This window comes from Megascapheus bottae, chromosome 22, assembly GCF_031878675.1.
Source record: "Megascapheus bottae isolate mThoBot1 chromosome 22, mThoBot2.hap1, whole genome shotgun sequence".
Classification (NCBI taxonomy): domain Eukaryota; kingdom Metazoa; phylum Chordata; class Mammalia; order Rodentia; family Geomyidae; genus Megascapheus; species Megascapheus bottae.
Window position 1 is genome coordinate 17,282,466 of NC_143530.1, and position 27,689 is coordinate 17,310,154.

Here is a 27,689-nt window from a genome sequence, read left to right on the forward strand (position 1 = left end):
AAACATGATGAGAACCCTTACAGGATAAACTACTTCCATGGAGGGTTGCTCAGGCTGTGTACCCTTTATCTGTGAGAACAAGTTTCCCCAGATTCATGCAAATAACTCTGTGAGAATACTGAGACAGGGAGGGAGGATTCCTGGGCAAAGTCTTGTCTTAGTGGAGATCTGAAGGGTCTGACAGTCATTACCAATCCAGAAGCAAGCAATGAGAAATGGCAGTAGCTCCAGGGGGGTACTGGAGCTAGATACAGCTTAGGACAGCCAAGGAGGAAGGCGTAGCCTGTTGTATCTTACTTCCCATGATTGATCTTTTTCTAGTGCTTTCCAAGAGAGCTCTGTTTGGAAGCTGGAATCTTCCCAGCAACAGCCTTTCCAGATTCAGAGCACCAAACTAAGATGCTCTGCACACAGACTCACAACGAAGGTCTCCTTTGCTACAAATGTCTGTGGTGTACAGAGAACTGGGCCCTTCCCCGCCCACCTACCGTGGCTTGTGTGGGCTGCTGCTTTTTATTTCGCTTTGGCCTTAACTTTGTAAAGTGCTCTAGTTTCTTCCCCTCTTCCGAAGGCAATTCAGAGATAAATCCAGAGCTTCGCTTGTCGGGCCTCATGGAGGGGAAAGGCGGATCTTCGATGTGAATTGGCACTTCTTCCAGTGCTTTATCCAGGTCAAACTCCATTTCTAAAATAAAGCAAAGCCTCAAGTCAAAGCATAATGCAGAGAGATAACAGAAAAGAATGCAGAAATTTCCTCTAAGTAGATTTAAATGTATTAGGAATAGCAGATATTTATTCTCAAACCACTTTCTTAATATTTACACGTTAAGTATTCCTACAGAACATGGGTTCCCCACTGGAGGTGTTTTTAGTCACAAGAAAATGGCTGCCAGTGGTATTAGTGAAACACTACTCACCAAAGGCTCTGGATACTGGCCGCAGCATCCGGCTGTGGATGCTCTTCCTTTTGGATTTAGGGGTCATCTAGCAATCAAATACAGAGAGGACTTAGACAGGTAAGGAGAAACATTGCCTTTCAAACTTCAAAAACATTCTGCACCACTGGTTTAATTTCTTCAAAAGCTCTTGCTGGCAGCTGGATTCAAGGAGCTGAACATTTCTAAATGTTCACAACATTCTCCCAGCCTTAACCAGTTAAAATTTAATCCTGCAGTTGAAAAGAAAAAGGAGTGATATAGAATTGAATTACAAGGTACATATGAGTTGAGATGGATTTAAAGAATTCTTTAACTTAAAAATAAAATTATTCGCAATTATAAATTGTCACAGCAATATTAATGCATATATATATATATATATATATATATATATATATATATATATATATATATAGTGGACTACTTCCATGATTTAGGTAGCTTAGCTCTTTCTGCTTCACAGTTTGCCATCAAGACCGGATCTTTATATCGCACACAAAGACAAATTAGGAGATGTTGTGACTCAAATATCTCTTATCAGATCACACTTGTCAGAAAGATGTCTGGGATCATGCTAATCTAAGAAAGAGAGAGAGAGAAAGAGAGAGGAAGGGGGAGGGAGGGAAGGAGGGAAAGAAAAGAAACCCAAACCAAGGCCAAAATTTAAAATCACTCTTCCAGCACTCATGTCAATTCTTTATTGGAGAATACTACTTTCAGAAACACATTATTTTCTCCTTCTGTAGGGTCATAGCAGTGCCAAAGCTGGAAGGAATCTTTTCTTTTTATCTATTATACAAATAAACTTGAAGGACAAAACCAAGTCATGAGATGATAAAGGCGACACACCAGCTGTCAGCTGGAGCTGTGTCAGGGATAAAATCAGTGATGACAATTACCCAGCACCTGCTGACCACTGCCTTTTATCAGTACATGGAGATGGTTTGTAGTCATGTTCACACTAGTTCCATCCTGGACACTAGTCTAAGTACAAACTAAGAAATAATGTAACTGAAAAAATGTTTAGCTTATACACTTAATTAACAGCTTCTCAACTTAAGTCTCAATATTCCTTGCTTTAAAGAAGAAGAAAAAAGAGTTCATATCAAACTTAAAAAAGCAAACAACAGCTAGGTGCTAATGGCTCAAATCTCCGAACTAGTTACTCACAAGGCTGAATTGTGGTCCATGAGACTCTACAACCACCAAAAAGCTGGAAGTGGAGCTGTGGCCTAAGTGGTAGAACACCAGGCTTGAGCTAAGAAACTAAGGTATAGTACCCAGACTGTGAATTCAAGCCCCAAGACTAATACAAAGAAAGAAAGAAAGAAAGACAGACAGACAGACAGAAAGAAGCAGTCAACTTTACAGCTTTGACAACAGCTAGAGTTAGTAATAATATCCATTTGTGATTATCCATTATCCAGAGGAAAGGGACAGAAAAATTATGTGTAGCTATATTTAAAAACCACAGTGGTTTTCCTGAAATGCACAAAAACAAAAATACTGGAAAAGGATCCAGTTTATAAGCAGCCTTGTGCTTAGCTGGGGAAGTTAGTAACTTCTACTCATACGTGACATCTCTAAAAGTAATTCATTCTCAGGAGACACACACCACCAGAATCTATGCTGTGTACTGTGAGAATTTCTTCAGAGTTCTGTACATCTTTCATAGAAACTTGGTAGAAAACAAAAAAGTATCAAGGAGTAGCCTGAGTTCATGTTTCTAGCTAATTTCACAGAGTCACAAATAAATACAAGTTTTAAAACATATGAACCAAAGATGTTTCCCATTTTTTTCCTATGTACCCTCTTAAGTAGATTTTATACAGAGTATTTATAGATAAAACTCATCTGGCACTAGTTTCCCTTTCATGGAAGCTTTTTTGAAATAGACATCCAATATATGAAAATTGTGACATTTTAAATACATAATTCTAACCAGAGAAAAAGGAATATATAATTTTGAATGTATCTATACATATATGATTAGATCTACATATGAAAAGAAATTCATTTAAAGCCTAATGCCTATCTGTAAATGGATCATTTAGTTCAATTTTAGAGACATAATAAGAAATATAAGAATCCCAGGATGTCTGGCTATCGACATTAATTAGATGCACCTAAAGCTTAGTGTCTGAAATATGAATATGAGAAAAATACATTTTAGCACATTTCATTGCTTTTTTGATATTCTGCATACTCTTCACAAGTGCAGAGAACTTCTAATTACATTTTGATGAAACTTTTACTGAATTTATCATAGCTGTTATTTTTGAAGTTCTACCATGTTTGGACAGGGCTAATGGCATTTAGTGGAAATGAGAATTTGCAATGCACCTACTTTCCATAATTGGTATTAAGAATTTATTGCTTTCAGTTTTGTTCTTTCAAGGGATAAGCATATCAAAGAGAAAAAAAAGTGACACATTTCTCTGTTTTCTCTCTTTGGTATTTTTTTCTTCAAAATTTTACAGAAAATACAGACTTTCAGAAAGAACAATCTTACAGGCTGATTCCTATAAATGCAGGTATAAATACAAAGTAAGAGGAAATGGAAGCATGAACCATTATTAACCCACTGAGGCATTTATTTTTTATTTACTTCTATTATTTGTTTACTTATTTATTTATTTTGCCAGTTTTGGGACTTAAACCCAGGGCCTGGACACTGTCCTTCGGCTTTCTCAAGGCTAGAACTCTATCACATGAGCCATAGCACCACTTGCAGCTTTTTCTATGTATGCAGTACCATGCACTCTACCACTAAGTCAAACTCTCGGCCCCTATTTTTTATTTTTCTTGGTGCCAATCCTGTGGGTTGATCTATCCTTTTGCTCTTTTGCTAAAGGCTAGTGTTCTACCACTTGAGCCAGTGTAATATTTCCAGGTAGGTGTGCGTGTGTGTGTGTGTGTGTGTGTGTGTGTGTGTGTGTGCGCGCGTTTAGTTGAGAATAAGAGTCTCATAGACTTTCCTGCCTTGGCTGGCTTTGAATTGTAATACTCCAATCTCAGCTTCCTAAGAGTGTAGGAATACAGTCGTGAGCCCAGCAATCCAGGGGTTTATTTAGGAGCATGTTCATGTTTTTTCTAGAAATTTGGTTAGTTTGTACCCTTCCCTTCTCTGCTAGATTGATAAATTACATCCTGGAGATGTAATTTATAACAGTTAGCTCTCTTCTCTCTTTGTACAAGTGAAAGGGTTTGTTTTTCTTTGTTTCTTAGTCTGCATTGACTTTCCGAAGATGCATGTCAATGCCTCAGTATTGCTGGTGCCTGGAAATCACAAACAGCACATCAGATGAAGGGGTCAGCAAGAGAAACAGAAGATGTACACATTCCATATGGACCGCTCATCAATCAATTTGTGGTTGACATTATCACCTGTTACTTTAAGCCTAGGGGGAAAGAAAACAGCTTACTTTCAGAAAGACATTTTATGTGTAAGAAGACCTAATTTTAAACACCCACATCTTGAAGGAAGACAAGGAAAAATGAGTTAAACCTTTATTTTATAATGAAATTTTAGTGAGACACACAAGTTTCTTTCTTGGCATTACAATTCACTAATAAAACCTACTGTGGCAGCTAGTTATGTAACAAAATGCCATGGCTGCATCCTCTAAGGATCCAAAAGCAACATCCAGATCTACATTACTCTAAAATCTTACTCATTTGATCCAATTTCTGAAATGGATTTGGAACATTCTGCATGTACTTCAGCACAGACACATCCACTTTATCCACTCATCAAAAACTAAAGTTAGAACCCTATAAATAATATGCCATTTTCTCCTAACAAACCCACTTTTAACATGTAAATTTCATATGTATTAGTTTTATTACATGAGTATAAAATTGCTTATGTCATGGGGAAAAAGGACGAGCTACTTTTCTTGCTTTTTGGAGGACTTTTTGTTGTTATTTCCATATTCGCACAAGAAAATAACCAATAATACACTCACTTGAAGAATCACTTTCTTCCTTCCTAAGGCTTAATAAAATTCTAAACAATACTAGTTGAGAAATAGATTAGGTAAATACTCAAATGTGAGAAATGATGATTTCAAATGATGATTGTCAAATGATGACAATTTTCTACAATTCTGGGCCAAAGGACAAGAATTGAAAGGAGCCAGGCACCCATGACTCACACCTGTAATTCTAGCTACTCAGAAGGCTGAGATCTGAGGATCATGGCTCAAAGCTAGCCTGGGTAAAAAAAAATCCATGAGTCTCTAATCTCCAATAAATCACCAATGACAGAGAAGTGGAGCTGTGGCTCAAGTGGCAGAGCACTAGTTTTGAGCAGGAAACCTAATGTACAGTAGTTAAGCTCCAGTACTGACACTAAAAGAAAAAGAATGAAAAAAAAAAGCAAAAAACAAAAAGAAAAGGAAAATCAGAAAGGAAAACTCTGGAAATTTAAGTCATGTCTTTTCTCTTAATAGCATGTGAGGCAAGAGTGCTTTCACTCTCTTGAATTTTGCTGCCCTCCTTCATCCTGCTTTCTGTCAGACACATGGTTAGGAATATTTTAAATTAATCATCTGTTTTACTGGTTGAACCATCTTGTAAAATTCAATCTTGTCTCTAAATTGTTGCCTATTTCATTGAGGACCTGCAGATGGATGACAACACCACAGTCTCCTGGGAGACCAGCCAGGCAGCACAGAAGCAAACAGAGCACAAGAATGTCAAGTAGTACGGACAGAAACTGCAGAGCCGCCAAAAATACTTACACTTGTACAGCAGAGAGTCTCCATGCAGCAAAAGGAAAGGGGAAAAAATATGAATGGAAGAGAAATAAAGCAACACCATTACTAGAAAGGGGAGGGAGAGACACACCATTCACAAAGAAAGAGAAACAAAGTACATAAAAAGCCTACATAGCAAAGGAATAAAGAAGGAAGCCAAAATATTAATGCTATAAAGCATCCAGCTAGCTTTTTAAAAGCATAAGCACAGTTATAGCTTAAAAGCTTGCAAAAACTCATACATACAAATATCAGCTCTTTTGCTAAACATATCCCAAATAGTATTTTACCAAGCCCACTAAATATTCATTCCACATGGAGAGGATGGTGACATTATCAGCTACAAAGGCACACAGTGGACAAAACATTAGATGGATGTCAGAAAACTCCATGCAAGTCTTGGTTCGTGGGCTACAAGGCTAATCTCTGCAACAGTGTGGGAGCAGTGTAACTATGCATGTGTAGCGGCTCCTCTGAGGGTTACTTACAACATTTCAATGCTTGCTACCCACTGACTTTTAGGGTGTGGTCAGTTTGAATTCTTTTGCCACCAATTATCAAAGCTTTTTACAAAAGGGTCTGACACCAGGATCTAACACAATTGCCTAGTCAGTGTGCAAATACATGTTCAGGACAATTATTTTTTGGTGGGGATTTAAGTCCTCTTATGTCTTACATTAAATCTCTGAATAATGTTTTGTTAAATCATCATTAAGAATTATTATGACATCTTATTTTTGTGGAAATGTAAAAAGTATTTTTATATTAAGTAACAATTCTAGGTGGAGATTGTCAGTTTTTGTGGAAGTACCGTGAGATAGATATTCGGGGAGGTGGGGAGGAAGCTCTTCCAAATTTCTTGAAACTATACTTGAGGAAGGCTACCTGCTGCATTTATCAGAGCTGAGTTTTTGGAAGTTATTTATTTTTGTATTCCAGTTGTTCTCAAGATAAAATGGGGTGAGAAAACAGGGCGTAACTTGTACACATAAATGGCTTTGACCTCTGCAGAGAGAAAGCAGCACCTAAGCAAAAGGGCTGTCTGCAACCATCAGCTCAAGCACCATCATCAATATTATTTGCTTCTCAGACAGGTTTCCATTGACAATGTCTGGGGAAAAATCTCATCTCCTCAATTCTAATTTCATGCTTTATTAGGCAATTTTATTTAAATATGATTCATTTTATGACCCATTAAGTGAACATGAAAACAGTCTTGCTGAATGAAAGGAGAAAAAGTAAAAAATACTACTTTTTTTCTAATCTTGAACTAAGATAAATATTCCTAATTATGTTAACACTCATCTCCTTTGAAACTTCCATAGTGGTGTGATTATGGATTCATGTGCATGGCTTACAGCTAATGGTTAAGCCCCATAGATAAATTTAGACTTTCTAGAAGGTCAATTCAACAAGACAAGTGCTCTGTCCCAATTACACACCTAATGATCATTATAAATATGGGTGAGGGAATCTTTTGATTGGTTCAATGCCTAAAATGACAGGCAAGGAAAAATATTCTTACTAAGAGGGAAACCATGGTAACAGACAAGTCAGTGTTCCAGCAGAATGAAGAACATTCCTCCTTACCTGTATTTTTTTTTTCTTTTTTTGGAACTCTTTTCAAGATCTCTTCATAAGGACAAGTAAAGAAGTGGTGGCTGATGAGAGGTAGATCTCTATCACACTTAAGGTATCTAAGAATTGTGCTCGGCCATTTACTAGGTTGTGGGATGTAGGCCAATGTTTTAGAAAAGTCAGGGCTCATTTTCTATTCTAGAAAACAAATCACTGTGAGGTGTAAATAAAATGATAGACAGCACAGTGTGTGGCTCAGGTTGGGAACCAATGACCAGTATTCTCAAAATCAGTTGTAACTCTGTATGCTGTTAATGTGATCATTTTTTCGCTTTTCCACTCTCAAAGAGAAAGAAGAGGAAAATAAGGAAGAAATAGATGGTAGCAAAAAACTGAAAACAATCTAAAACTTACGAAAAGGGGAGTAAACTAGGTAGAGAATAATGAATAACAGCTTTTAAAAGTGACGGGTGTGTGTGGGGGGGGGGTAGGGATGGGAAGCATGAACATATACCATGAACAAATCTCAAAGGAGAATGTAGAGTGGAAAAAAAGAGCAAGATTTAGAGTAATGCATGAGGTATGGTGCCATTTATGTATATTATAAAACATATAAGGGCTGGAGGGTTCAAGTAACAGCATGCAAGCCATGAAATGTACAAATCAAAACTAGTCACTATTGAGGAACACACGCATGTTTGGGCATGTAACACTAACAAAAAGCGTTCAGGAAAACTTGTGCTGGTGCCTCTAGGGAAAGAAAAGCAAGATGATCAGTAATGTCCAAATTTGGCTGTCACATTATCAAAATAGTTTTCTATTATTTAAGATTCAAATATTACTGAGCATCTAGAATTTTCTGGGTACTTTTGGAGAAAAGAGTTGAGGATGGCAGTCAATAAGACAGAGGGATTCATATATTACTAGAGTTTATGTTTTGGCGTACAGTCAGATAAAAAAAGATGTTGACATCTTGACAGCTGGCTCTTCAGAATACTGGAAGCATAGATATTTGGAACTGAGAGATACTTTTTTTTTTTTTACATGATTTGTTAGAAGCATCCCAAAAAGGCTATGCAGGAATCCTTCAAGGAATAACACTGCTCACTTAGTGATTGCTGAATACACAAGACTTATTCCATAGATTCTCTAGTAGGCGCTTGTCTAATGGACCATACAACTGGAGGGGATGGACTGGAATTGGGAGAGATGGGGAAGAAGGATGAAAGGGTGACACTGATCAAGGTGCATTGTAGTCACAAACTGACATGAGGAAATGAAACTCCTTCATACAACTAATGATTAAAAATAAAAATTAAAAAATAAATAACCACACACTACCATTACCATGGCCACTTTCCTGGCATGGGACAATGATGAAGGAACTCATTTGGTCACAACAGTATGGAGATAAAAAGTTGATTACCATGCTAGTTTCTTCAAGCAACTCTTGGATTGTTTTGCATGAGGGTCTGTTCAGTAATTACTATGTTTAGTTATTACTGCCACAAAGTATTAGAACAGCTGCCACCTTGACCTGGAGGTCACAAAATGGTCTCTAAAGTTCAAGTGCCCAAATTAAGAAGCAACTTCCATACCACAGCTGTCCTCTTCATTTTCTTTTACCACAAACTTCTCATACAGGGGCCGGGGTTTAAAAAGTTAATATGGCATGGTATCCTTAATATGTGGCTATTAAATCCAAAGAGTACAAGAGCGAGGACTCAATAACTGCATACCCAAAGCTATGGACATGGTAATGGAAATATAACTATATAGACATAAAAAAAAGTTAATATGGACTTTAATGGGGTTTACTCTATTAACTGAAATGATTAAAAAAAATCTTTTGTTAGACATTTGACATTTCCTTTTTACAAGATACCGGAGGTACACTTGACATTAAGGAACGAGGAGGAAGTGGGGAAGCAGAGGGAGAGGAGGTGGCGGAGGGAGAGGAGGTGGCAGAGGTGCACAGGGGCTGCAAATGTAGCTCAAGTAGGAGAGCATCTGCCTAGAAAGTACAAAGCCCCAAGTTAGAACTCCAGTGCCACCCTTCCCCAAACCAGGGATCATAAACTATTGCTGCCACTATTCTTTCTGATGCTCAGTGCCCCACTACAGTCCTTTTGGTAGAGACTTTTGTGTCCTTTGAAATAATCTCACTGGATTTAAAGCAGTCTTTGCTTTTTTGATGTAAAACATCCTAGCTCAACTTGTGCTTTTCTGTGCAATTTTAGAACAGGTACGGTAATCCCTGCTTAATGGACTAGACTATCTAATTTGAGGCATTCCCTACTAGATTTCCTTCAAGTCAATGCTCCAAGGGAATCCAGGCTGTATTTCTTAATTGTAAGTACTCTCACATATCTAGTCAGTATTATCACATCTGTAGTTGAGGAAGTGACTTCGAATGCATGTCTATTTTCTGAAGTGAGGTGGCATAAATCTCACTGAGAAAGAGATGCTAGGGCGACAACTATTGGGTAGCACAAAATGTTCTTTAAAACCTATGAAAAATGGGTATATGGAAGCCATAAACTCTGAGGAATGTATAATAAATTGATGAGAGAAAAAAAAGGAGGAACAATCAGAGATCTAGTGATGTACCACATGTCCTACTGAACACAACATTAAATTCAGCTATGCATACTACACTCATTAACTTTTATATCCAGAGTCTCATTTCATATAAAAACCGAGCAGGCATCATGATGTTAAAACAAAAACATCCTGAAAACAATACTGGCTAGAGGCTATTATAAAGATCATGCTAGAAAACCATAGTGCAATTAAAATGATTCATTGTCTTCTTTTCCAGATCTGCAGTGCTTTCTGATACAATGAAATGAAATCTTTACCTTCCTCACTGTACCATGTGCTCTCCAGGGAACAGAAAATGGTTCACTTCTTATTCATTTTTAACTTGTCTTACAAGTGGTGTACTCTCTATTTAAAAATGAATATAACTTGGTATTTTCCTCTCTCTCTCTCTCTCTCTCTCTCTCTCTCTCTCTCTCTCTCTCTCTCTCTCTCCTTCCTCTCTCTCTCTCCTTCCTCTCTCTCTCTCTCTCTCTCTCTCTCTCTCTCTCTTTCTTCTTCTTTTTTTTGGTGGGTCATGGGGCTTGTACTCTGGGCCTGGGCACTGTCCCTGAGCTCTTCAGCTCAAGGCTACCACCCTACTCCTGGAGCCACAGCCCCACTTCCCGTTTTCTAGAGGTTAATTGGAGATTACCGTCTTGAGTGCCTGGGCTGACTTTGAGCCTCGATCCTCAGATCTCAGCCTCCTCAGTAGCTAGGATTACAGGTATGAGCCACCTCGCCTGACTTGATATTTTTCTTAATATCTATCCAATGAATGAAATTATCTGGTACCAATTTCAAACAAAACCTTTGGACAAGAGTTAGTACTGGATTAGTGATGATGGGTATAGCAGCAAGATCTAGCTCTATCTCTATTTATCTAATAGGTCAGATATGTGCAACTGTAGCATTATAATGAAAAGGAAAGTGGGGGATATTCTTTAAGTAGTTCATTCCATGATTAAGCTCAATATTACTCCAAGGGCTATATAAGCCTAAATAGCATTTTTGTGAAAGAAGAAACCATGGGGAAAATCTCGCTGAGCATCATACCTGAGAAAGGTAATTGAAATCCAGATATTTTCAAAAACCCATTTACCATACAAAAACAATTAGGGTAGAAAAAGATTTAAATCCTCTCCTCTAGAAGCAACATTATAGCTTAGTACCTCAAGATGAGGAGTCAACACCAGCCCAAAATTGCTTAATATAACATATTTATAATTTCCTTAAAATAGTAGCTGTATAAAGATAATCTTTTCTGAAGTGATGTTTGGAAGAAAAAGACCTTGTAGAATAAAATTATGAGAAAAAACTAACAAGTAGGATTTTAACTATCTTCTGCACCGTTAACCATACTGCATGTAATTTTAAATGAGACAGACAACAGACTATAGTTGGCACTACAGTTAGTAGATTATTCCATTAACAACCAGAATAAGGCAGTTTGTGTAAATGGGTTAAAATAACAGCATTGTGACCAAGTCAAACAGACTGTTGCTGAATTATAAACTTGTGCTGTATTCTTAACTTCTACATTAAGAAGTTTGAAAGTTATATATTGAACTTTGAGGCTAGATTTGTTAAAAGAAAGTAATTGCTTATTTTATCATTAGTGACAGGATTCACAGAGATATATTCTGCAATAACTCAGACTTCTTAAAATTCTTTTTCTAGGAAATAGTAATAAGTAGACTAATTGCAGTCTGGCCTGAATATCTTTTGATTTAAAATGGGTATGATGTTCATTAAAATAATTGCAAGCATCTCATACAGTGGGTGAGCTAGTAATGCCTGAAGAACAGATATTGATTCTTCCCTCAGGTGGCACACGACTGAACTCCAAACTTGTTACTTTTTTAAAGTAGCATACTATATCTGATGACAAGTGAAATATTTAAAAATAATTAATCAGTAGCCTAAGGAGTACTTCCTTCGATACCCTAAAAGCCAATGATAAACCAAAGTTGAAAGCTTTGGCTTGGAATACTGATTTCCTAAGACATTTGACTGTGGGAAAAGAACAGATGTCTATGGACAATAAACTTCTAAGGAAGTGCACATTTTGGCATGACATATAAAGCATATGTGCTGAAATGATAAGGAGTATATAGGAAAGCTAATTAGTCATAGTCACCAACAAAATGACAAGGAGAGAGACACAAAATGTTCCAGGTAAGCTGCAAGGGAGCAAAAATCATTTCTAACAATTGGATGACAACCGGCAGGGGACCAGCTTGGTAACATGTTTGCTTCTAATAATGTTTGAAAACTGCACTTTTCCATTATGGTTATGTAACACGAGGTCTTAAATGTGCACTGCTATTCACATGTTCACCTGGGATTAGTAAACGGCTCTGGTATAAACACCAGTCCTGTTCAATGTAATGCAAAATCTGATCTGGATTGTAGGAAACATTGTAGAGCATTGATGAAATCCACATAGTACTGACTGTAGCTGACTGGGTAAATACACAAGATGATATTGAAAAACCCACCTTTAGTTAACCTTTGGCTAACTAAAAGTTGAAATTACTCAACTTTTCTCTGCCTCAATGTCCTTACTTATTAAGTAGATGACATTAGACCTAATTATTCAAGGACTGTTTTGCATATTCAATAGTTAATTATCTTGAGGCCTAGTGTCCAGCATGTTATTGGTACTACATAAATGGTCCTTTTTAAACCATATGACTTACTCCTCTAGAGAAAGGGGATGGTGGCCTAGGCCTGGGCACTAGTAGCTTATGTCTTTAATCCTAGCTAGTGAGGACATTGAGATCTGAGGACTATGGTTTGAAGCCAGCCAGGGCAGGAAAGCCCATGTGACTCTTATCTCCAATTAAGTACCTACAAACTGGAAAAAATATATGTTGCTAGTTCATGTTTTCATTTACCTATTTCCACCGTGCACATGACCAAATAATTCTGCTGAAAAACATGAAATGTACTATTAACTCAAACTTTTCTATTCAGATCTATTTCTTACTATTTTTCTTTTGACTAGCATCAAGAAAATTACTTTATGATAACATAACTACCAATATTTTGTTTCAAAATGCAAACAAAATCAAAATACCTCTTAAATATACAACTTACAATGTTCTAGAAAGCAAATATTTAAAAACTAGAAATTTCCTACATATGATCATATATTTATATAATTATATGAAAGATTATTTTGTTAGAATTCTTTTAAATAGCTAGTAAATGACAAAACAATTTTGTTATATCCACTTCATACAAAATTTTTGGAAAATTATGATAGACAGTATTAATGAATACCATTAAACTTTTCTGTCTTTTTAAGTATATAAACTCTCATCTTAGTGTATAGAACAGCGTACACATAACTGATTTGCTACATACTATTTAATTTTTGCTTTTTAACAAATGAATTTTATTTAAAAATTGAATTAGCATATATTAATGATACAAAGGGGCTTCACTTTGATATTTACAACTTGTACTGTATCAACTTCACTCCATCTATATTGTTCTTAGAAAACTGCTGTTTAGCTTTTTTTCAATGATACTACAATGTTGACTGAAGTGCTAATGAAACAGTGGCTTGTAAGTAAGAAAACTTTGTACTGCCCTAGACTTTCTGTCTAATAAAAAATAATATGGACCAAATCTGATCCTTTGTTTTTCACTGGTTGAAGGGCTTGAACTCTGAGTCTGAGTGCTGTCCCTGAGCTTCTTTGTGCTCAAAGCTTCTATCACTTGAGCCACAGCACCACTTCTGGTTTTTGAATGGTTAATTGGAAATAAGAGTCTCACAGGGACTATTCTACCTGGGCTGGCTTCAAACTGCAATCCTCAGATCTCAGCCTTCTAAGTAGCTAGGATAACAGGCGTAAGCCACTAGCACCTGGCTTGATCCTTTGTTTTCTTAAGTTAAAAATGAGCCTTACTTCTTAACAATAACTGTATCTAAACATGACTATAATCAGATATTAATACCGAAACACTGGAGGTAAGTAACCCAAATCCAGTCTCACTACCACCTTGGCAGATTGTAAGGAGTCTGGGTGCTGGTGGTTGGAGATTGTAATCCTAGCTCCTATAAAATGCTGAAATCTGAGGATCATAATTTGAAGTCACCCTGGGCAAGAAAGTATGTGAAGCTCTTTTAACTCCTATGAACTACTAAAAAACAAGAAGTAGAGCCATGGCTCAAATAGTCAGAGTGCTAGCCTTGAGCAAAAAAGCTCTAGGGACAGTGCCCAGGCCCCGAGTCCAAATCTGAAGAGTGGCCCACACACATACACAAAAAGATTATTTTTTTAGTAAAACAAGCATTCTGAATAGAGAGGACAAAACATACATATACTATTGATTTTATGATAAAACGAGAAATATCTATGCCAACAACATAAAATTTAAAATAATGAAATAAAATTGTCCTCGAAGGAAGAAATAAATGTATCAACAACTGCACTGTTCTCACTATCTGGCCAAATGGATGTGCCGCAAGAAACTCAGCAAATGGGGAACAAATGATAACCTAGACAAAACGATAGTGCTAGTCCACCTCCACAAGAAAATCAAGTCAAGTGAATAAGACAGTATCTCACCTAAACATGAAATCTGAATTTAAACATTTGTCAAGAAATTATGACAAGAATAAAGAACAAGAGCAGAGAGAGAAAAAAGAAGAGGAAAAAAAACAAGAAGGAACCACCCAATATGTTTTACTTGAATGTCCTTCTGCATTTTAAATGGCAGATCTATACTTTAATTTAATGACATATTCCTGTTACAAAGGACCTTCTAAGAGTTGTGTAATCAACTTCTAATTACTTTATAATTCCTCCCCCATGATGGCTAGAGGGGGATGTGCAAAAGTGGATGCTTGAGGCTTAAAAACTTAGCAATTCTATGCTAGGCAATAAGATTTGGAATGCTTTGTCTGGACAGTAGGGTCTAAGATCTGATTTCTAACAGTTGAGACCACCAAAGCATGTGCCTTACCATACAAGTATCCAGATCCTCCAAGCGTTCTACCTCTGTTAGCTCCTCCATGGTAACCACAGAGCGTTTCACTGGCTTCTCCTCAGTCAGTTCGATTTCTAGGGAGTCTTGATGAATAAGAGCCTTGCTGCGTCTGCTGTAATGGTCTGCCTGGAGGGTTGAGACCATACAAGGAGAAATTAAAGCACAGGGGCAAGGAAAGAGCTGGTTAGTCTATTTTCTGAAGATGTCGTCCACAAGATGGCGCAGTGGAGCGCTAAGTTGTAAAGTAGTTAAAGACAATAAAGCTCAGCCAGGATAACTTCATCTCTTTCATTGTCTTTGGAGAACAGTGTTTTAAGCAAGAAATTACAAACCTCATAAATGAGACTACTTAGACTTAAATAAAATAAGTAGTGCTCTTTTTAGTAGCTTTGAAAGAAATTCCCTTCCACACCTAGTGTTTAAAGATTCATATATATAATATATATTCATATATGTATATGCTATGTGTGTATATACATAAATAAATATATATGGAAACGAGCCTAACTTGCATTATTTTTAAAAGACTGAAGGAAGGAAATCACCAATAGGTTTTTAATGTCTGCTACCTTTCACCATTTTCATGTAAGGAATATCAAATTTTATATGAATTATTAGTTTCATTGTTATGCTTCAGCTACATACCAAAAATTTAAATGCTATAAAGACAGAATTGGCTGGCTGACCTTTAAAAGCTCCAAAACTGAGCTGATTTGACATCAGAAACTTTTAGTGAACTCTTCTGAAACAGAGAAGCCGGCTACCTGTATGTGAATGCTTTGAGAATACTTCTAAACTTAAATTGGAGAAAAATGGTGTGATAGAAACCAAGTTTCATTTTGAAGATGCTATCGTATTCAAACAGAATCTATCCTTTTTCTTTCATTCAAAGCAGCTTTATTAATATGAACATGAAGTTCAAAATAATATACAAGTTATGAGAATTGCATTCTCACAATTCCCTTTCAACTGAAGAAAGAAAATGTCAATACTTTTGCAGTAAATTCTTCAATGAAGGACAAATGTGAAAAAGGTGGAAAATTCTAGGCTTCCGTGCAGTTTTCAAGTGTAGACTTATGCTGATCCAACATCAAGTGTTTGTGCCATTTTGAGGTATTTCCTGGAGCTATGAGACATCAATAAACTGTTTCTAAAAAGATCTTTCTATTGATTTTGTTTGCACTTATCTTTTTTTAAATCTCAATTGGGAGCCTGAAACAGTGAAATAGCTCTTTACTGTGCCATGAACTGGAAAATGGTGCTGCTTTAATGGAAAATGGCTATATATATCTCAGTTTGATACAAACCAATATATTGATAAAATACAATAAACAAAGAATTTAGAAAAACAATATGTTTGGATTCAGTGCTTATGTCAAACTGCCCTAGAAGTTTTCTATGAAACTTTTTTTTCTGTTCGTTTCTGAACAAGTGAATGTTTATGAACTAATAATCATTTATAAACTGGGCCAAGTTCTAAAACTTTTAATCTGCCTTAAAAAATGAGCAAGATTTCTAGATATGATCCCTTTTGTGTTCCTCTGCCATTCCTTCTAAAGAAATCCTAATAGTCTCTAGAATGGGTAGAAGCAAAGGATAAGCCAAAGGAGGAAAACCAGGATCTTTTCCCATTAAATTGCGAAGAATGGAACCACCCCCAGTAGATCCTAGATGAACTGTAATGGAGACCTTGCTCATGAGGTGCCGGGTACCTACCAGCTTATGATGGCAATGTGACAGCGCATCCAGGATTTCATCCACAATCCGGTCAGACAGGAAAGAGGCCACTGTCAGCTTCACTTCACTATGCAAAAATCAAAAGGAGAGAGTAGCACCTTAATTTGTGCAAGGCGGGGTAAAAAGCTTATCCACTTTTGATCCTGTGCTGGTAAGGTCAACAATTGTGATTCCATTTCTTTCTTTGAAAATGGAATGCAAGAATGTGTGAACAGGGCTAAGGATTTCCAAAAATAAGCTTTAAACACTGCCATAAACACACAGATAAATAGACTTTCATTACCTATTTCAACTTGCCTCTCAATTTAAAATGGAATTTAATGGTAGAAATGAAAACCATCTGGATAAAGACAATGTAATGGCAACCATATGAACCATGTGGCGAGGTACAATTTACCCACTGACATAAATGAAAGCAAACCTAGGCTGGAGTAAATTAAGAGTCTAGCCTGGTTGTTAAGTCATAGCTATTACCTTAATATGTGTGTTCCTCACCCGTTGAAAAAAAAATCTTTCACCAAATGGTACCATTTTATACCATTTCTGTTTTGACTTGCCATCTTACTATGGAAATGGACCCTTATCTTTATAAATGGAGACAACTCCAATGTGCAACTTGGGTGACTCTGTGACTCTTGTCTCAGCCTAAGACAATGGCCTAGACAACATAAAGTTGTAACTTTCATTATTAAACAAACTCAGCCATTAAAAAGTTTCTACTGGAGCCTGGTATTTTAGTTCTCATTTCAACTCTATGATGACATTCACAATTCAACTTTCATGTGCATTTCCAAGCTAAGGAGTCTTACTTTCACACACGTGTATAGATGCCCATAATTACCCAGTACTTTTAAAGGTAAATGTGAAGTATTACCTCAAAAACTTGAAGCCAACACATTTTTTGATAAATTTTTCTTCTTTATTAAAGAAAATAAAAGAGTTGCCAAAACAATAGGTCCTAATCCTAAAGTTAAAGCCAAAAGTATATTTATGTAAGGCAATAATTTGTACAGATTATTTCTTTGTTGGGGAAGATTTCTGTGAGCAGAATAGAAGCATTGACTATGGTGCCTACACTAAAAACTCACCACAGAGCTAACAATAAAGGAGATCTTTTTAAATTCTTTTCTATGAAAGAAAGTCTTACTATACTTATTTTACCTAATATTTTATGAATTGGTACCCAGAGATATCCACTGGTGAGATTTATTGAATATAATTTTAATAAGAATTTCCTCTGACATTTTTGCAAGTCTAGAAAGTGCAATTACTTCCTCACAAAATTGTCAGTTCTATACTTTGTTTCTGACTTGCCTCTTCTTTGAAAGTAGGGCGGACTGGCTGACCTATTTCAAATTCTTGTACCAAGAAGTAAGACTCTGGAAAAATGTATTTTAAAGTGTCTTGGGATTGTGGTAGCATCTTGTTACTAGGTGGTACACTTCAATTCTGTATGATTTTTCAGTTTGCAAAACTTTTTATAAACATGAGCCACTTCAATTTGCATGTGCACACACACATATATGAATACTTGTGTGTGTGTCTATATTTTCATTCAGTTGCATTATCAACAGCCAAATAAAATCAATGGATGTAAAAACGATTCACCAAAATCAAGAGTCTTATCCTTCACTTCTAAAATATGCACATTATTTTATGAACATATTTGACAAAACTTGATACATTATAGGAAAAGGTATCAGAATACACTCTATTGGAAATTGATCCTAGAAAGAATAATGGCCAATACATTTTTCCTTATTAAAGGAGATATTACTATTATATTTTATCTTAAATATTAACCTTTGAGTACTTATTCTCAATAAAAAATATTCTGAAACAGCAGGTAACAAAAGTATGCTTATCTACTTCAGTAAATATACTTGAGTTCATAAGATCACTAACTATGGTAACCAATAAACTCTGAAAAACTTAAAAAGTTTTTTCAAATCTTTCCAGCTGAACTTCAGCTGAATAGACTCTAGGAGCTTTATTCATTCAAAAAATAAAGCCCAATATCTGTATTTTCAACCTGAGACTGTGCAGTTGCTGTAGGAATACTAGATCCTCCTACAAGCTTTCAGTCTGTAGATAAATGATTTAATGTTTGCCCTGCTCTGTTCAGACTGCCGTTTTTCTCACAGACTGCAACTTGGCTGCATCATTCCCAACTCTTTACAAAGATGTAGGTTGTAGGAAATTAAAAATATTTCAGAACATGGCTTTCAATTATCTGCTTCCCCAACAAAGAGCCATACAATGAGTGAAGTTTACAATGGAAGACTGACATCACCAAGGGTCTCTAAGTAAAAATTAAGGAAAATTTGTCAGTGATCACAGCTCCTAATTGTTTATATCTCAGAATATTTTCCAAACTGTGACAGCACTGGTATACATAACACTGTAGCCACATCAAAATAAACTAGAAAGCAAACATGGTACAGTCAAAGTGGGCCTCTGCCTATTTATAGGTAGTGTGTTTGCTCACAGAAAAAAAAAATGTGGTGACAGAAAGCAAACTACCCTCAGTCTTCAAGCTAGTGATTTAGAAAGATGAAAGCTAAACCTCAGAGGCAAACACAAAGAATTAAAAACATGTACACGCCTTGTAAATATACAGCCCTAAAAGAGAATCTAAAACTATGCTCTTCAGTAACACATAGAGACAACCTCGTTTTGGAAATGCACAAATCTATGCATTTATGTGCATATATATATAAATATATATATAGTCTCTGCACATTAGATATGCCTACACACATTACACATGGATAAAGCCACTCTTTCCAGCTGCCTCAACTGCATTCACAGATACTGCAGCTCCTCGCTTTATTAACATTACAAACCTACCTAATTTTGTTAAGGATATCAATCCCAGACTGCTCCAACAGGACATTTTTAACAAAGGTACGTGGAATGGAAATCTTTTCAGTGCTGGCATGAATCAAGTCTTGTCGAATGTGGGCTTTTTTCATCACATTGGGACAAAGGCTCTCGGCAGCATCAACCATGGATTCAAGCAAAGCCTGCAATGCAGCAGAGTGCAGGAGAGATGATGACACTGCACCAGAGGCGCTATAAAACTGAGAGGTGGTTATATATGATGCAGAGCCAGGGAGTCCTGGGTGCTGTCGAGGATTCTCTTGTGAGTGCTGGATGATCACCGATCTCAGGTAACCACTTTACATCAGACACTTCATCCAACACACACGCTTCCTGCTGCTATCTGAAGAGTTGTATTAAGAGCTGAATTTAACAGAAATCCATGAATGAGAGGATTAAAAAAATATGAAGATCTAGTTTTTGTACACCAACTTACCATGCCAGATTGTTCTCTCTGGTGCTAAAAAATAAATGTACAGAGACAAACCCTAGATCTAAAAATATCTCTTAAAAAATATCAGTTTTGAATGCATGTGGGTCTCAAATCACACAAACTCCAAATTAGGGCAAAGCACTCTATAGCAGAAGCAGCAGAAAAATCAGAGAAACTACTGCCAATTTTAGAATCTTTATTTTTTTTTTAAGAAAAGCTTTAGTGTTAAGTAAAATAGTAATTATGACAACCACAATCAACAACATGAATAATAACAGGCAAAAACATTTACACAGCACTTTACAAACAACATTAATAGCAATCATTACAACACATTTATATCACACCACAGAATCCAGGGAACATTGCTGCCTATTTTATCCTTTCAGCATCTGGGGGGGACAGGACAAGCTTCTATTTCTGGGATCCTCATTTTACAACAAGGGAATGTGAGTTAAAGGAGGTTAAACTATTTGCCAGAGACCAATAATAGGGATAAACAGTGTGGAAAGGGCATTCATGTTTGTATCAGACCTAGGATTGAAGCCTAGCTGAGTGCCACTGGGCAAAGTTACTGATCTGTGCCTTCCTTGTGTAAAAAAAGTTTTCACTTCATAGGATTATTGAGGATTAAGTGATATCACTTATGTAAAGAGTTCAGTAGAATGTACAGCTCCCACTGGATGAGCTAAGGACATCATAGATATGATTTTTTCATCTGATTTCTAATACTACTCTCCTTCCCTGCAGTCAATAGTACCCAAAGCTAACAGGGTGTATACTCTTCCATAGCAGGGCTAGGAAAAATACCACGGACATGTAGCTTTGAGTCCAAGTCCTTAGACAACAACTGATATAAAACTGATTCATCAACGTGAAGAGTCTTATTCTTCACTTTCAAAATGTGCACATTGTTTTATGGAAGTGAACATATTGACACAACTTGATGCATTAAAGAAACAGGCATAAGAATACACTCTATTGGAGATTGATCCTATTACTATGAAAGAACAGTGGCCAATACATTTCTAATGTCCTCCAGGAATGCAGAGCCACCTTAGCTTAGTGCCTCTGTTTCAGTGGTTGCATTATAAATTTTTAGCATGCATGTTACACTTCATGTCTAATACATTCATCCTGTAGGACTACTAAGCATGTGGAATATGTGTAGCTGAGAAAGTGAATTTCACGTTTTCTTTGATTTTAATTTAAATAAACTATGGTTAATGGATAACATTAGGCTTAATGTTTCACTTTTAATTCTTTTCTAGAGGGAGGGCTTTGGGTAGTTTTAGCACTTCATTTGCTTTTTCTTATAAACACCTTGGATATGAATGCTGCTTCCACAATATTCATGTTTCTAATTAAACCACAACTGAATTCCCCCGTTCACTGGTGTTTCTTGTACTCAGATCTTCTTTCAAATAGTTTTTCCTTTTCCCCAAAGTATATCCCCCCCTTTTTTGTGACATCTAACAACAGTAAATTATCCGGTTGTTAGTTTTGTTTTGAATGAAAATACCTTTATCTCGTCTTCACTCACAAATATTAGGTCTAGTGAGTGTACAATTTGAAGGTGATCCTTTCTGTCCTCTCAGAACTTTGGAGATATTAGTTCAATGTTTCTTGTCTGTAAACAGTTGAGAAGTAAGCTGTCATGTTTTGGTACAGGGACTGAATGGAGGCATTTTTACTTATAGGCAGTTGTCATCAGTCCTTTTACATAGGTTTATGCTATCTTTTGCTTAGGTTGGCTTCAAGGATGATCTTTCTACCACTGCCTCTGGAGTAGCTGATTTAAGTCTGCATGAGTGTGGCTGGTTTGAACTGCTGGTCTTTGATAACCAATTTAAAAAAGTTTCCCTATCTCTCACCTGAGGGTCCTTTTAAGATCTCTTCTTCCTTGTTCTACTTTTCATGATGATGACTCTAGATGGGTTTGCTTTAGTTGCCTAGTTTCACCAGGCTTTCTGAAACCTATCTCTGAAAGTCTCAGCTACCACCTCTTCAAATATTTTTCTTTCTCTCTGGAAAGCTAAAGTAGGCTTATGTGGAGCTTTCTCACTTCACCTATTTCTTTGCACTTTTCTCACATAGTCTTCGTTTTGTTAGTCTATATTACCTTCAGACATCTTGCAATGAATTACAAAAGTGACAATCAGATTTTATTTCTCTAATGATAGTCAGGAGGGTATGACTTTGTCCAGAGCTGGCCTGGATAGCAATTCTTCAGCTATGACCTCCCACTCAGCTGTAAAGATAGGTATATGCCACCATAACTGGCTTGTTGGTTTGTTTTGAACTATGACCATTCCACCATATGTCTGAATTGTAAAAATGGCTATTAGTACTGAGAAAGTCTATATAATATGCATAAAGCAAATTGAATTAATATCTTAAGATGTTAGCTACACTCATGCACTCTGCTGTGAGCCCAATGACTTGCAAATATAAGTTCGAAACTCAAGTGTTCTGAATCCTTTCACCCTCTTGCTTTGGGAACATACAAAGTAGAAAAGAAAAACTTAGAGAACTCTTCTAGCCAAACTAAATTAATACTTGACAAAATGCCACCTAAACCCTTCAGGTCTCATATCCTAAGTAAATCTGAAATTTACCAGGGAAATATTCCACCATTTGAGTCCTGAGTGAAATCAAGAATTTCTCAAGCCAAAACCAACAGCCTAAAATTTAAATCCAGAGGGGAAAAAAGTTATGAAAGTTTCCTTATGTTAAAACACTCAAATCCCATTACTTCAAATGAAGTAATATTGTTCCAGGAATAAATGCTAGAAAAAAAAAGAGAGGACAGGAGAAGACTTGTTATTCTCAAACATTTAAGACAAATTGGTTCTAAGCAAACACTACCTCATTCAAGAAAGGAGTTTCTCCAGATTTAATTTTCTGTTCTCACATAGGAAGCCTGGAGACTTCCTGGCCATTTCTTTTGTTTTCTGAAATAATACTTTGGAAAGATGGCCCAAAGAGTTACTTGACTTTTCATCCACCATTGAAAATGCTCGTTATTGGCTACAATACAAAAATAATCAAATATTAAATCCCCAGGTTATCATGAGACCAAAATGTTGGGGACCGACTGTGGGGTCAATGACCTTGGACCTGACCTTGGACCTACACAACTGTATACACAAGGAAGTAACTCTGATCAGGATGACTTTAAGCAAAGTCAATCAGTTCTTATCATGATGACTTTAAGCAATGTCAATCAGTTCTTATCATGATGACTTTAAGCAATGTTAATCCTTTCTCATTTATCCTATATGTGATTTGTTTACTATTTTGTATGAATGTAGCCTCTGGCAACTCCAAGTTTTAAGAAGAGTATTTAAGGTCGGAACTTAAAATAAACGAGAGAGTCTTAGGCGGCAGTCTGGAGCTCACAGTCTTCTTGGACTGCTGACTTGGGCTGTAGTCCTCCCGAACTCCATCTGTTTGTCTCTCTTCTATTTTTTCCTAGTCCTTGCCCCTATTTCAGGAATCCCAATCCGCGAACCCTGGTTTGCTGCCGGCTGGCCCCGGCAACTGGTGCCCGAACAGGGACCCTGAAAATCTGGGACGAAGGCGAAGGACCCCCCCTGTGGTGAGTAACACGTCGTAGGACTATTAGGAGAGTGTATAGTCAGGAGAAAAAATTATGGGTCAAGTTAATAGCTATATGTCATATTTACCGATCTTAACAGGCCTACTTGAAGCCCACGGAATGTGGTTGGAAAAAGGGGTGCTTCAGAGCTTCCTACAGTTTCTCGAGGAGGCATGCCCGAGGTCTATAGAGGAGGAATTCCAAAAAGCCTGGCAGCGGATAGGAAAAAGAATTAAAGATTATTATAATGTATATGGCCCCGAAAAGACCCCAGTAGAGGCTATTGACGTATATAATTTAGTAAGTGAAGGCATAGATCCTGAACATGAGAATGCTGAATTTGAATTAAGGGAACTTTATGAATTAAAGGACCCTTCTGAAAAACCTGAGACTGAGCCATATGCCGCAGCCCAAGAGAGTCTAAGTGAGATCTTGATAAGGGAACAACAACCAGTAGATATTGAGTATCAGAATTCAAATTTTAATATGAGGGAGGAAAGTTATGATGTGCCGAGTGGATTCCCGTAAATATTTAGGTCAGGAACCTCATTTTATCTGTGTCCCATATAATTCACAACAACAAGATTGGCTATTCGCCCATTGCGATTCTTGGGCCATTGCTTGGGCCAATTATACGGGAAAAATTTTGCATCACTACCCATCTAACAAACTCCTCCAATTTGCTACGTGTCATACGTTCCTATTTCCTTCCATAGTACGGGCCTCGCCTTTATCTTCTGCCGCTTTAGTATTTACAGACGGATCCTCTAATGGAACGGCTGCTTTGACCATTAATGGGAAAACTCAGTCTTGGGTTACGGGTTTTTCCTCCGCCCAAGAGGTAGAGTTAGAGGCTGTTTTACAAGCACTCGTCCTGTTACAAGACGAGCCCTTTAACTTATACTCAGACAGCCAATATGTAATTCGTGCTCTTCAAGTCATAGAAACTGTTCCCTTTATTGGAACTACTAACTCCAATATCCAGACCCAATTTCGCCAAGTACAAACTTTGCTTTGTTCTCGCAACCACCCCTGTTTTTTTGGCTTCATTCGAGCTCACACTAATCTTCCTGGCCCTTTAAGTGAGGGTAACGCAGTTACTGATTCTTCCACCAGAGTTTATTTAACTCAAGTTGAACTTGCTAAGCAGTCACATGCCATCCATCATCAAAACAGCCGAGCCTTGCGCCGACAGTTTAAATTATCTAGAGAAGCGGCACGTCAAATAGTTAAAACTTGCTCCAACTGTGTGCCCTTCTCACCAGCTCCTCATTTAGGTATAAATCCACGAGGACTGCTTTCTAATCACATTTGGCAGATGGATGTCACACATGTTCCATCATTTGGCCGATTAAAATATGTTCATGTTACTGTAGATACTTATTCTAATTTTATCCTAGCCACCCCCCTTGCTGGGGAAGCTACTAAACATTGTATTTCTCACTGCATTCGATGTTTTGCTGTGATGGGGATTCCCTCGCAAATAAAAACAGATAATGGCCCTGGCTATGTAGGCCAAGCATTTCAGTCCTTCTGCCATTCTTATAATATCACTCATATTACAGGCATTCCTTACAATCCTCAAGGTCAAGGCATCGTGGAGAGAGCTAATGGATTATTAAAACATCAAATTGCTAAAATACAGAAAGGAGAGTCGTATCCCGCTACTCCTGTGAATATACTTAATCATGCTTTATTTGTTTTAAATTTTTTGAATCTGGATTCAAATAATTTATCTGCTGCTCAGCGATTCTGGGAAAAAAGAGAGCAGCGTGCTTTTGCCTTAGTAAAATGGAAGGATCCCCTAACTGGTGCTTGGCACGGACCAGATCCTGTTCTAACCTGGGGTAGAGGGCATGTATGTGTTTTCTCACAGGAAGAAAATGATGCCCGCTGGCTGCCCGAACGCTATGTTCGGATTGTGGAGAGTGACAGTGGTCATCCAAGCAGCGACCCACTGGACCTTCACCCCCAACCCTCCAGTAATGCATCCAGTAATGCAGAAAAGACCTGAATTCATGTTTTTGTGTTAAGTGTAAAAGTCTCTGTTTCTTTGTCTTGTTCATGTTACATATTTTTTCTTGTCCAGTTTTGTCTTTGAAATTGGTACCAGTTTTAAATATGGATCCTTATGTTTTTTCTAAAGTTTTGTTTTGAACCTGGTTCTCACCTGCAAGAGTAAAATTGGCAAAGCTCTCTTGACACAAACTTCCGGAAAATGAATGGCCAATATTAATTTTGTGCACTTTAAAATCTTTGAGTATGAATGTGTGTGAATGAGTGAGTGAACATGTTCAAGGTTTAATCAAGAAAATCATTTATGTTTGAATTATTGCATTGTTTTAAAGAGGGGGGAGAATGGAATGTTAGATCAAAAAAAAATGTACTTGATGATTGTATGACAGCTCTTAAGTCCCATTAAGAAGGTCGAATCAGTAGATTGGAGAGAGAACTCCGAGATCATAAAGGGAGGCACTTGGAGCAGAGAAAAGAGCCTCAAGAACCTACTAGTAAGGTCCCAGAACAGCAGAGACTGATCACGTTGAAAACGACTGCAGCTTCTGAAGAATGAGGAATTGCCAGCACTTCAGATCCACCAACAGCCAATATCAAGCCAACTGCTGTTGTTTCTACTCCAAGTAAAGTGACAACTGAAGCTATGGTTGGGAACAAATCAACACCTATGGCCAGTAGCCGTCCAATGGTCACATCTGCAACAGTCACCAATCGAACAACTCCGCAGTTCTAAGCCCCAGATGGATGAATTCCCCCCCCGAGAGGAATCGCAGTCAAGGATGGGATAAGAGGGGACGCTCTCTGACCAACCTAAGACAGGGCCTTCAGCTTGATCTGAAGAAGTTCCCCATGACGGGTAAGGCAGAGTCAGCGATCCACCCAACCCAAGACAAGCAAGACCGCATCTTTTAAAAGACAGACGGGGGAGATGTTGGGGACCGACTGTGGGGTCAATGACCTTGGACCTGACCTTGGACCTACACAACTGTATACACAAGGAAGTAACTCTGATCAGGATGACTTTAAGCAAAGTCAATCAGTTCTTATCATGATGACTTTAAGCAATGTCAATCAGTTCTTATCATGATGACTTTAAGCAATGTTAATCCTTTCTCATTTATCCTATATGTGATTTGTTTACTATTTTGTATGAATGTAGCCTCTGGCAACTCCAAGTTTTAAGAAGAGTATTTAAGGTCGGAACTTAAAATAAACGAGAGAGTCTTAGGCGGCAGTCTGGAGCTCACAGTCTTCTTGGACTGCTGACTTGGGCTGTAGTCCTCCCGAACTCCATCTGTTTGTCTCTCTTCTATTTTTTCCTAGTCCTTGCCCCTATTTCAGGAATCCCAATCCGCGAACCCTGGTTTGCTGCCGGCTGGCCCCGGCACCAAAACAATTTTGCCCAGGACAACTTGATCATAAGAAAATTAGGTAACTGCCAGGCAAGGTGGCTCATGCCTGAACTCTTTCCTAGCTACTCAAGAGGCTGAGATCTGAGGATCAAGGTTCAAAGCCAGACCAGGCACAAAAGGACATGAGACTCTTATCTCCAATTAACTCTAAAAAAAAGGGGGGGGGAGTGAGGCTTGCCTCAAGTGTAGAGCAGTAGCCTTGAGTAAAGAGCTCAGGGACAGTGCCCAAGCCAAGTTTAAACCCCAAGACCCACAAAAAAAAAAAAAAAAAGAAAGTTAGGCAACTATCACAATAGTTCAATAACCATGTTCATATGACCACATAGAACTATGCTAATCAAAATGAACTCCAAGACAGATACGGAAACAAGAGGGTTTTGTTTTTTGTTGTTGTTTTTTTAATGTGCCGTGTGAAGTTATTTCTTTTTTTCTGGCATAGTTTTTTTTTTCAAAACTTTGTGGTTTATTTGATTATTTTGGTACGCAGTGTCTGATCTGCTTGAGGGAAGGGAAGGGAAAAACAAAATGGTGAGACAAAGGACAAATGATGAACCAGTGCAACAGCGATACTCACAAGACATCATATTGGAAATACAATTTGGGATGGGGGAGTCGGAAAGAGAAAAAAGTGGAAGAAAAACGAGGGGGTAATAATGTTCGACAAGAAATGTACTCATTACCTTACTTATGAAACTGCATGCCCTGTAAACATCAACTTTACAATTACATTTTTTAAAAAGAGAAAAA

The 27,689-nt window shown here is 37.4% G+C and overlaps 1 protein-coding gene across 6 annotated transcripts in view; it reads right to left on the reverse strand.

Moving 5' to 3' along the window:
* The window catches only part of Carmil1 (capping protein regulator and myosin 1 linker 1), a 270,455-nt gene that overhangs the window by 29,466 nt on the left and 213,300 nt on the right, over nucleotides 1-27,689 (reverse strand). For all 6 annotated transcript variants that reach the window (XM_090356285.1, XM_090356284.1, XM_090356283.1 and 3 more), the window contains exons 27-31: nucleotides 19,448-19,623; nucleotides 16,577-16,664; nucleotides 14,837-14,986; nucleotides 918-984; nucleotides 489-685 (exon numbers count right to left, since the gene is read on the reverse strand). In XM_090356285.1, coding sequence (XP_090212411.1) covers nucleotides 489-685; nucleotides 918-984; nucleotides 14,837-14,986; nucleotides 16,577-16,664; nucleotides 19,448-19,623 — 678 coding nt within the window. The remainder of the gene's footprint in view (nucleotides 1-488; nucleotides 686-917; nucleotides 985-14,836; nucleotides 14,987-16,576; nucleotides 16,665-19,447; nucleotides 19,624-27,689) is intronic.